The sequence below is a fragment of the Manis pentadactyla genome, chromosome 10 (genome assembly GCF_030020395.1).
Source record: "Manis pentadactyla isolate mManPen7 chromosome 10, mManPen7.hap1, whole genome shotgun sequence".
NCBI classification, from domain to species: Eukaryota; Metazoa; Chordata; class Mammalia; order Pholidota; family Manidae; genus Manis; species Manis pentadactyla.
This window is the reverse complement of record NC_080028.1, coordinates 113,969,785-113,982,424: the sequence shown is the minus strand read 5'-3', so window position 1 is coordinate 113,982,424 and position 12,640 is coordinate 113,969,785. Positions and strand designations below refer to the sequence as shown.

The window sequence follows — 12,640 nt, the reverse complement described above, 5'->3', positions numbered from 1 at the left end:
CGAACACATGGAGGCTTAACAACACGCTCCTAAATAATCAATGGATCAATGACCAAATCAAAATGGAGATCCAGCAATATATGGAAACAAATGACAACAACAACACTAAGCCCCAACTTCTGTGGGACACAGCAAAAGCAGTCTTAAGAGGAAAGTATATAGCAATCCAAGCATATTTAAAAAAGGAAGAGCAATCCCAAATGAATGGTCTAATGTCACAATTATCGAAATTGGAAAAAGAAGAACAGATGAGGCCTAAGGTCAGCAGAAGGAGGGACATAATAAAGATCAGAGAAGAAATAAATAAAATTGAGAAGAATAAAACAATAGCAAAAATCAATGAAACCAAGAGCTGGTTCTTCGAGAAAATAAACAAAATAGATAAGCCTCTAGCCAGACTTATTAAGAAGAAAAGAGAGTCAACACAAATCAACAGTATCAGAAACGAGAAAGGAAAAATCACGACGGACCCCACGGAAATGCAAAGAATTATTGGAGAATACTATGAAAACCTATATGCTAACAAGCTGGGAAACCTAGGAGAAATGGACAACTTTTTAGAAAAATATAACCTTCCAAGATTGACCCAGGAAGAAACAGAAAATCTAAACAGACCAATTACCAGCAACGAAATTGAAGAGGTAATCCAAAAACTACCAAAGAACAAAACCCCCGGGCCAGATGGATTTACCTCGGAATTTTATCAGACATACAGGGAAGACATAATACCCATTCTCCTTAAAGTTTTCCAAAAAATAGAGGAGGAGGGGATACTCCCAAACTCATTCTATGAAGCTAACATCACCCTAATACCAAAACCAGGCAAAGACCCCACCAAAAAAGAAAACTACAGACCAATATCCCTGATGAACATAGATGCAAAAATACTCAACAAAATATTAGCAAACCGAATTCAAAAATACATCAAAAGGATCATACACCATGACCAAGTGGGATTCATTCCAGGGATGCAAGGATGGTACAACATTCGAAAGTCCATCAACATCATCCACCACATCAACAAAAAGAAAGACAAAAACCACATGATCATCTCCATAGATGCTGAAAAAGCATTTGACAAAGTTCAACATCCATTCATGTTAAAAACTCTCAGCAAAATGGGAATAGAGGGCAAGTACCTCAACATAATAAAGGCCATCTGTGATAAACCCACAGCCAACATTATATTGAACAGCGAGAAGCTGAAAGCATTTCCTCTGAGATCGGGAACTAGACAGGGATGCCCACTCTCTCCACTGTTATTTAACATAGTACTGGAGGTCCTAGCCACGGCAATCAGACAAAATAAAGAAATACAAGGAATCCAGATTGGTAAAGAAGAAGTTAAACTGTCACTATTTGCAGATGACATGATACTGTACATAAAAAACCCTAAAGACTCCACCCCAAAACTACTAGAACTGATATCGGAATACAGCAAAGTTGCAGGATACAAAATCAACACACAGAAATCTGTGGCTTTCCTATATACTAACAATGAACCAACAGAGAGAGAAATCAGGAAAACAACTCCATTCACAATTGCATCAAAAAAAATAAAATACCTAGGAATAAACCTAACCAAAGAAGTGAAAGACTTATACTCTGAAAACTACAAGTCACTCTTAAGAGAAATTAAAGGGGACACTAACAGATGGAAACTCATCCCATGCTCGTGGCTAGGAAGAATTAATATCGTTAAAATGGCCATCCTGCCCAAAGCAATATACAGATTTGATGCAATCCCTATGAAACTACCAGCAACATTCTTCAATGAACTGGAACAAATAATTCAAAAATTCATATGGAAACACCAAAGACCCCGAATAGCCAAAGCAATCCTGAGAAAGAAGAATAAAGTAGGGGGGATCTCACTCCCCAACTTCAAGCTCTACTATAAAGCCATAGTAATCAAGACAATTTGGTACTGGCACAAGAGCAGAGCCACAGACCAGTGGAACAGATTAGAGACTCCAGACATTAATCCAAACATATATGGTCAATTAATATATGATAAAGGAGCCATGGACATACAGTGGGGAAATGACAGTCTCTTCAACAGATGGTGCTGGCAAAACTGGACAGCTACATGTAGGAGAATGAAACTGGACCATTGTCTAACCCCATATAAAAAAGTAAACTCAAAATGGATCAAAGACCTGAATGTAAGCCATGAAACCATTAAACTCTTGGAAGAAAACATAGGCGAAAACCTCTTAGACATAAACATGAGTGACCTCTTCTTGAACATATCTCCCCGGGCAAGGAAAACAACAGCAAAAATGAGTAAGTGGGACTATATTAAGCTGAAAAGCTTCTGTACAGCAAAAGACACCATCAATAGAACAAGAAGGATCCCTACAGTATGGGAGAATATATTTGAAAATGACACATCCGATAAAGGCTTGACGTCCAGAATATATAAGGAGCTCTCACGCCTCAACAAACAAAAAACAAATAACCCAATTAAAAAATGGGCAGAGGAACTGAACAGACAGTTCTCCAAAAAAGAAATACAGAGGGCCAACAGACACATGAAAAGATGCTCCACATCGCTAATTATCAGAGAAATGCAAATTAAAACTACAATGAGGTATCACCTCACACCAGTAAGGATGGCTGCCATCCAAAAGACAAACAACAACAAATGTTGGCGAGGCTGTGGAGAAAGGGGAACCCTCCTACACTGCTGGTGGGAATGTAAGTTAGTTCAACCATTGTGGAAAGCAGTATGGAGGTACATCAAAATGCTCAAAACAGACTTACCATTTGACCCAGCAATTGCACTCCTAGGAATTTACCCTAAGAATGCAGCAATCAAGTTTGAGAAAGACAGATGCACCCCTATGTTTATTGCAGCACTATTTACAATAGCCAAGAATTGGAAGCAACCTAAATGTCCATCAATAGATGAATGGATAAAGAAGATGTGGTACATATACACAATGGAATACTACTCAGCTATAAGAAAAGGGCAAATCCAATCATTTGCAGCAACATGGATGGAGCTGGAGGGTATTATGCTCAGTGAAACAAGCCAAGCGGAGAAAGAGAAATACCAAATGATTTCACTTATCTGTGGAATATAAGAACAAAGGAAAAACTGAAGGAACAAAACAGCAGCAGAATCACAGAACTCAAGAATGGACTAACAGGTACCAAAGGGAAAGGGACTGGGGAGGATGGGTGGGTAGGGAGGGATAAGGCGGGGAGAAGTAGGGGGGTATTAAGATTAACATGCATGGGGGGGTAGGAGAAAAGGGAGGGCTGTACAACACAGAGAAGGCAAGTAGTGATTCTACAACATTTTGCTATGCTGATGGACAGTGACTGTAAAGGGGTTTATAGGGGAGACCTGGTATAGGGGAGAGCCTAGTAAACATAATATTCGTCATGTAAGTGTAGATTAGTGATAGCAAAAAAAAAAAAAAAAAAAAAAGGGCAGTTCCTGTGTGGTAACCTCCAACGAGTTCTACACAAGGGTATAAAGGGCATATAAAAGTGTAGGCAAAGGGTCTGTTTGTGTTTATACAGAGGATCAAAGCCTAATTGGGCTACCCCAAAAATGAACTAAGATACGATATGAAAAAGAACTTCCAACATCTGCACCCTCTGGAAGACTCATGCCAGAAGATGATCATCAAAAAACCCCAACAAAGATCCACGCACTGCTACAGCTGTAGATGCACTCATCCCACCAGTTCCTGGACCTGCCATGGGAATGAGGAAGGAGATATCTAAGCTGGCCTGTGCATACAGTAAAACAACAAAATTGGACTGGATCTATACTGTTGGAACTCAACCAAGAATTTGGAGAAGTGCAAATTGTAGCGCTCCAAAGTCTTACAACTACAAACTATTTATTGTTAAAAGAACATATGGCATGTGAACAGTCCTCAGGAATGGGTTATTTTAATTTGTCTGATTTCTCTCAGACTGTTCAAGTTCATTTGGACAATATCCACCATATCATAGATAAGTTTTCACAAATGCCTAAGGTGCCTAACTGGTTTTCTTGGTTTCACTGCAGATGGCTGGTAATTACAGATATGCTTTGGTTATGTAACTATACTCCTATTATGTTAATGTGTGTGTGCAATTTAAGTAGTAGCTTAAAACCTATCCATGCTGAAGTTACTCTACAAGAAGATATATCAAAGAAATAATCAATCTTCCCATGTTTTCTTCCGCCTGCTACTTCTATAGCTTTTCTTCTTCCTTCCTAATTACAACCCTTAAATAGAATTCGTGCCTCATATCAAATTTACCGAGTATCATAATTCTTCCAAGTGGTAAAGATACCTCAAGACAAATGCTGGGCATAGAAGCCACAGGGCATAAATATGCAAAGAAGTAAAAAGCTAACTTTTTCAAACAATAAGGCTTCTCTCTCACTTACCAACTTCACATTTCCCTGTATGGGCCCGGAAGATGACTGGTTAGCCAGAGACGGGTAAGATTCCTCAAGGGAGGAACAACCTAAGACAGGCACAGTCGCAGGGGAGCCATCAGGTGAGAAATTGGGGATCAACAGAGGTGAGGCTTAGAACCTCACCCCCCCGTTCTGAGAGAAATCTTCTGCATACATGGATGTTTTATTGCCCTGGTCTAGCTTGGATTAACACATAGTCTACAGGCACACACCTGATCATCTACATGTGCTCTCTTACAACACTAAACTATGTTTTCTACCTTTATCTTGTATCTACCTACCACTTCAGCATTTTATTAAAAATAATAATAATAAAGAGAGAAATGTGGTGTCCACATATAAATCAAGTATAAAAACCAAATGAGTATTCATATTTGAACTGACTGTTTATAGTTCATAATGCATGAGCAAAACCGAAAGTTTCTGTGATGACTGCCCTTGTACTGTTCACTATGTAACTTATTCATTATGTAAGAATTTGTTCTACATGTAAAAACTTGTTTGTTATGCCTCAGAAGATTGGAGACTGACAAAAATTAGGCTTGGGGTGGAATAATGATTGTGCATTGAGCATTGACTCCCCTATACAGAATTTTATTGTCGTTAACAACCATTTAATCAATAAATATGAGAGATGCCCTCACAAAAAAAAAAAAAAAAAAAAAGGACAGACTTCCAATGGTAAAAGAAATTAGTAACCGGGATGTAAGGTATAGCATAAGGAATATAGTCAAGATATTGTAACAGCCTGGTAGTTTGATAGCTGGAACCTAGAATTATGTATATAAATGTTCTACCACTGTGTTGTACACTTGAAACTCATGTAATGTAATACTGTGTGTCAACTACCCTTCAATAAAAAATAATTATTTAAAAAAAAAAAAAAAAAAGTATAAATAATCCACCTCAAAAACACTAGATCTAATATCTGAATTCAGCAAAGTTGCAGGATACAAAATTAATACACAGAAATCTGTTGCATTCCTATACCCTAATGATGAACTAGCAGAAAGAGAAGTGAGGAAAGTAATTACATTCACAATTGCATCAAAAAGAATAAAACACCAAGGAATAAACCTAACCAGTGAAGTGAAAGACCTATTCACTGAAAACTAGAAGACACTCATGAGCAAAATTAAAGAAGATACCAATAAATGAAAATACATCCCATGCTCATGGGTAGGAAGAATTAATATTGTCAAAATGGCCATCCTACCTAAAGCAATCTACAGATTCAATGTAATCTCTATCAAAATACCAACAGCATTCTTCAACAAACTAGAGCAAATAGTTTTAAAATTCATATGGAGCCACAAAAGACCCCAAATAGCCAAAGCAATCCTGAGAAGGAAGAATAAAGCAGTGAAGATTACACTCCCCAACTTCAAGATCTATTACGAAGCTATAGTAATCAAGACAATTTGGTGCTGGCACAAGAACAGACCCATAGACCAATGGAACAGACTAGAGAATCCAGATATAAATCCAAGCAGATATGGTCAATTAATATATGATAAAGGAGCCATGGATATACAGTGGGGAAAGGACAGCCTCTTCAACAGCTGGTGTTGGTAATACTGGACAGCTACATGCAAGTGAGTGAGACTGGGTTATTGTCTAACTGCATACACAAAAATAAACTCAAAATGGATCAAAGACCTGAATGTAAGTCATGAAACCATAAAACTCTTAGAAGAGAACATAGTCAAAAATCTCTTGAATATAAACATGAGAAACTTTTTCCTGAATGCATCTCCTTGGGCAAGGGAAACAAAATAAAAAATGAACAAATGGGACTACATTAAGGTAAAAAGCTTTTGTACAGCAAAGGACACCATCAGCAGAACAAAAAGCATCCTACAGTATGGGCAAATGTATTTGTAAATGACATATCCAATGAGGGGTTAACATCCAAAATATATAAAGGACTCACATGCCTCAACACCCAAAAACCTATTAAAAAATGGGTGGAGGATATGAACAGTTGTCCAGAGAAGAAATTCAGATGGCCAACAGGCACATGAAAAGGTGCTCACCATCGCTAATTATCAGGAAAATGCAGATTAAATCCACAATGAGATATCACCTCACACCAGTTAGGATGGCCAACATAGAATAGACTAGGAACAACAAATGCTGGCAAGGATGCAGAGACAGTGGAACCCTCCTACACTGGTGGTGGGAATGTAAACTAGTTCAACCATTGTGGAAAGCAATATGGAGGTTCCTCAAAAAACTAAAAATAGAAATACCATTTGACTCGGGAATCCCACTCCTTGGAATTTACCCAAAGAATACAAATTCTCAGATTCAAAAAGACATATGCACCCCTATGTTTATCGTAGCACAATTTACACAAGCTAAGTGTCCATCAGTAGATGAATGAATAAATAAGAGGTGGTACATATACACAATGAAGTACTATTCAGCCATAAGAAAGAAACAAATCCTACCATTTACAACAACATGGATGAAGCTGGAGGTTTTTACTCTCAGTGAAATAAGTCAGGCAGAGAAAAACAAATACCAAATGATTTCCCTCTTTTGTGGAGTACAACAGTGAAACAAAACTGAAGGAACAAAATAGCAGTAGACTCACAGACTACAAGAAGGGAGTAGTGGTTACCAAAGGGGAGGGCAGGTGTGGAGGGAGGGAGAAGGGGATTGTGCGGTATCATGTTTGGTGCACATGGTGTGTGTGCGGTCATTGGGAAGACAGTGTAGCTCAGAGAAGACAAATAGGGACTCTGTGGCAACTTAATACACTGATGGACAGTGACTGCAATGGTGTATATGGGGGGACTTAATAATAAGGGTGAATGTAATAACCACATTGTTTTTCTTGTGAAACCTTCATAGGAGTGTATATCAATGATAAATTAATCTAAAAAAATTCAAAGTCATTTGTCACCAGCAACATCTTGATTTAGTTCTGTCTTCAGTTTTGTATACATGACTGTTTCAGTACACTTACACGTTTATATTTTCTTTTTATTCTCTTAGCATAAAAGCATATTTCCCCATTGTAGAGAGTTTTGATGATAGGAGGAAGCCAAGAAACAAAATTCACTTAATTACCTGGAAATACCTAATGTTAAAATTATGAAAATTTTTTCCTAATCTTTTTCTTTCTGTACATAGCAAGCTAAGCTCCTGAAAGATAGACCCAGATATGTTTTTTTAATTGGTATGATCTTAAAAATATCAGTTGATTTATATGTTATCTTTCAATATTTATGAGTACACAGTTATTGTTAAATGCCTGTATGTTAATATATATGCTGAATATATCACTTTCTTCTTTTCTCTATCTAAACTGCACAGTTTAAAGTTTTATTTGTTACAGCAATGTTTTTGTTCTCTGTTTGTTGCTTATTTCCATTCTCCACTTAAATAATATACTAATAGAATATCATCAGCATTTAAGCAGGGAGTACTCAGGGAAGAATTCATTTATCTATAATGCCAGCCAAAATGTAAAAATGAACTTTTTCATCTTGATTTTAAACTCTGTGTCTCCTCTGAGGTCTTTGAGGTACCACTTTGGCTGAAGCAACTCTGAGAAACTCAGCAAAATAAGTAGTTTGAAGGAAATAAAAATATAAACTCTAAACCTTTCCCAGCTTTGCATAATCATCATATTTATTTACTTTTTACTAAATTTACCTTTGTGGAGGTTAGGTCAGCCACGCCTGTCTCACCCATTTTTGTTTCTCTTTTCCATCTTCTGACAGTGTTTTCTCAGCCCAGAACAATGTGTCTGATACAAATATCCTTAAATATTTGTCAAGCATCAGTTTTATTACCAAGAGTACCTGTTAATGATTTAATAAAATGGATCTGTTTCTGTTTTCCAAAATTATTTTAAAATAATACTTATAAATTAGGGCAGAAGAGTTGAATTAGGCTTCTTAATTTTCTTTTTAAATAATCTCTACTGTGTCTAAGCTCTGCCTAGTGGTAAAAAATACCCATATAAACATCATGTCTGATCCCATTTGGGAAAGCCATTGACGATTCTTCCAAATTGTCATTTGGCACATGGAGAGGGGATTACTCCAGAACCCTTAATTTTTCCTGTATCATCACCCTGTTCTCCTTTATTGAAAATAAATACTAATTGAGCACCCAGTATGTCTTAGACATTGGGAGTATTATCAATGAAGTCAAACATTCTATCTTCACGTGGAACTTACATTACAGAGGGAAAGACTGAACAATGTATAAATTAAGACAATCTTGGATAATGTTTTCAAGTCTTAGATACATTTATTATTTTGTAAGAGACGGTACATTGTCTTTCTTCATCTTGTTAACAAATACTTGAACTTTTAACCCCTAAATAGTACATTTTGGAGGACTTTCTTGTTTTTTAGTTGTTGGTGGTGTTTGGTGGTGGTGGTGGTGTTTTTGATGATCTTGTATATTCAGTCTGAACACTGTTGTATAGGAATGAAAATGTAAGATTTTGGGGGTTCACAAAATTAGCCAAATTTAAATGATTCTATAATATTAATATGTTATCATAATAATGTTAAGCCTGATACAATGTGTCTGGTACATTTTGGCACATATTTTATACACTCAACTGAGCAACATATAATAAAATATGTATACTATCATGGATTAACATTTTCTGAACATCAGAATTTAATTTAATAGCAATGTATATACATATATAAGTATATATTGACTAGTCAGTTTGTGTTTTTTTCCATTCTTTGCATTCAAAATTTTATATTTTGATTTTTTTAAAATTCCTGCTATCATACATTTTTTAATATCTGGAATATGTTTTCAAATATTGTTATTCTCCTTCAGGAATTTGCTGCACTGACAAAAGAATTGAATGCCTGCAGGGAACAACTTCTAGAAAAGGAAGAAGAAATCTCTGAACTTAAAGCTGAAAGAAACAACACAAGAGTAAGTATTAAACTGCCTGTGCTTAGAAGTAAATCCACATATAGTTCAATGCCTTATCTTCTTTACAAAAATATAAACATTTTAAAACTTTAGTAAGACTTTAAGCAGACACCAACTCATAGTCTGTGACTTAAAGTTAAGGAGCATATAATACCAAACTCAAAACAGGAAGGAAAGAAACCTAAATTACAGTTTTGTCTACAAAATCACTATGTTGCCTTAGAAAATGTTCTCATTCCTTCTGGCCTTTGCTTTATTCGACTTTGAAGAGAAAGGCTGGGTTCAAGAGTGGATTTCAGATTTTCAGACTGTTGTTTGGTTTGGGGCGCCAACATCTCTGATTCTGGAGATGGGCAACGGAGAAGGTTGACAGGGAGCCTGGGTTTTGACCCTGGGGTGGTATGAGGCAGTGACTTGGCCCTGGTGTCACTTCACCACAGCAGAATATTTATTTAAGAAAGAAAAACGTTGTTAAAATATAAAGCCACTGGAGCAGAACCTTTGTAATTAGAAGAGGCTTACCACATTCTATTTTAGATTTTCCAGTAGACTCCCAGTTCTGATACACTGATTTCATGAACTGATGAAATTTACTAATTCTACTCTTAGAAACCCACATATTCTTTTAATCTTATGCCATTTGACACTGAAGTTTAGAATTTGAGCAACGATGTTGTTTTTTTCCAGTTTAGAAGAGTCACTAAACTTCATAAAGTATATCAGTCTCCATATTACCCATAAATGAAAGCAATTTCTCTACTAAAAGAAGGAAAACCACTTTTGTGTGGATACAGTTCAATTACAACGTAAAATAGGTGAAAAATATTGTAAGTGTTCAGCTCCAGCAGATTAATGATGAGAAAGTAAGATCTAGTAAATAGTGTATTCATGTCATGCACGATCTTAGAAAGTAATATACAAAATGGCAGCTCCCAAACATTGTGCTTTAATGAGAGAGACCATTACATTCATGGTGGTTATGTGATCAAACTCAATTTATCTCCTTATCATCAGGATCTTATTTTATGTTAAAGAGAATTCATACAGGGTGCACACAAGGAATTGGTTTTATAGAGGCTTTGATGAACCCATCATATGGACCGCTTCAAACAAGGCACAACACAGGCAGTTCAGAGCACGTTCTCAGGTGTCATATGATTTTTTCCTTTTTCTTTCTCCCTCTTTATATTTTTTTCCCACATGAATTTGAACTTACACTGTTTTTCCAAGCAAATTTAAAGTTTATTTCTGCCATGAGATTTATTCTACCCTATTTCACTATTTTCTCTTTGAACACTTTAAGCTCTGTTGCCTGATACATCACAGCCAAATGTAAAAGTAGGATCAGGAAATCTAAAAATGGAGGGAAATGGAAAGCTTGCGGTAGACTTGCAAATAATCTTCATGTTTAAAATGCACCAGAAACTCTTTTATGAGTTGTTGCATTTCTTCTTTATACAGTCTTTCCTCTTTACTCCTTTTGACAGCCCTAGGAAGGACATGTTGCAATTATCCCCATTTTACAGATAAGGCAACTGAGCTCAGAAAAGGGCAGGTAATTCGCCAGAAGTCACACAGTGAGTTAGTAGCAGAGAAGGGATTTGAAAGCTTAGGCCGTCTAACTCTGGAGTCTGTGTCCCTGGCTGCGAAGCCATCAGCACAATTACTCAAGTTAGAGCCATGAAAACACTCCAGGATCTATGCCAGCATAGAGGGGATGTGACCAAGAGCAGCCTGGGGTGGTATCATTCCTTCTTGGCTGTGGCTATGTTCAGAGACACGGGGAGGCTTGGAGACAGCACCCACACGCTCTTCATCATATTACACCCCCTGAGGCCCAGAAGCCCCCGGGGCAGTGTTACCTGCAAAGAAACCTTGGATAATAACGGAAGTAAGTGAGGCCATAAGCTGTACTCGAAGTACCCCTTTAGGGACTGAAGTGAGTAAAATACAAATACTAAGTTCCATTAGAATAACAGAAGCTGAAGCCATTAATTTTAAACATAAATAATAGTTACTTTGAAACCATGAATAAATCTGGAAAACATTTTTCAACCTTCCTGAAAGCTGTAGCGTGAAGGATTGTTTTGTTGATCATGTCAAGGAAAATAGACTTAGAAAACCTTCCTTGTGCAAGGTATTGATTATTTAACAACTTCCCAAGTTACATAACCACCTCTCGCTCTTCCCACCAACCAAAAACTTATCTGGGCTGAAAATCAGACACATAGTGTCTCTTCCCCCATAATCACCTCTCTTCCCCAATAAAGCCCTATTAAATGTTGCTAAGTAGAACAGTTTTTATTTAGATTTATTTTAGTTTCTTTTTCTACATGTTGTGTTTTTCTTCTTGCTATACACACCTAATTATTGGTCATGGAGAGAAAGTAACAAGCTAGTATTCCTTTCTCGTGCTTGAAGAAAATTTGGTGTTAAATTATGAGAACATTTGAAGTAAAATTGAGGGTCCCCATTTTACTGAGGGTTCTAATAAACTTGTGACTCTCTCTTTCCACATTCATTAAGTAACATTTGCTCATGAACTGAGGAAACTAACACAAAAAAGCCCACAAAGAGAATTCATATGTGGATAGAGTTAACTGTGTTAATTCTGAGTATCATCAAAAACAGTAGATCAGAAAGAGCTCTCCTTTATAATATTTAAGTGAATTATACCTTCTCAAAAATAGACAATAGAAGTTTGAGGGAGTTGAATTTTATCTAATATATCAAGTAATAATAAATAATGGCAGTAATGTAAAGGCTAACATTAATTATGTGAAAAATGTTTCCCTAAATGTTTTTTACAGAAAACTAACATAGTTAGTAACTTGCCCCAGGCCATATGGTTTATAAGTAACACACCCAGGGAATCCATTCCTCAGCTTAACCACAGGCTCTGCATTTAAGAAATCATATTTCTGTGCCACTTACAAATCATAAGTGACAGGGGAAATTGTATTTAGGGAAGAATAAACTGCACAGTTTTTTGAAATTCAGTCCTAACATGTTCTGTAATTTATTTTTCAACAACTGTGTGGAAAAATAATGTGGTAGGTATTTATTCTGATGTCAGAAATCGAGGTTATGGCCATTTGTCGCTTTGTTGCTACTGAAACACCTAGTTCCCCAGTCCAAATATCTGAATGGATGAAAGAAATCTAAGTAACCATTAGAGTTGTTCTTACATCCATCTGCTTTGAGTAAATAAAGACATCCAAATAAAATCATCCTAATGTTATTCAGGATTATGCTAAGATAAAAATTTCAAAAATTGTGGTGGAT

The 12,640-nt window shown here is 36.5% G+C and overlaps 1 protein-coding gene across 5 annotated transcripts in view; it reads left to right on the top strand.

Moving 5' to 3' along the window:
• PPFIA2 (PTPRF interacting protein alpha 2) overlaps window positions 1-12,640 on the top strand; it is a 528,118-nt gene that overhangs the window by 317,692 nt on the left and 197,786 nt on the right. For all 5 annotated transcript variants that reach the window (XM_057487534.1, XM_036912361.2, XM_036912337.2 and 2 more), the window contains one exon: window positions 9,254-9,355. In XM_057487534.1, coding sequence (XP_057343517.1) covers window positions 9,254-9,355 — 102 coding nt within the window. The remainder of the gene's footprint in view (window positions 1-9,253; window positions 9,356-12,640) is intronic.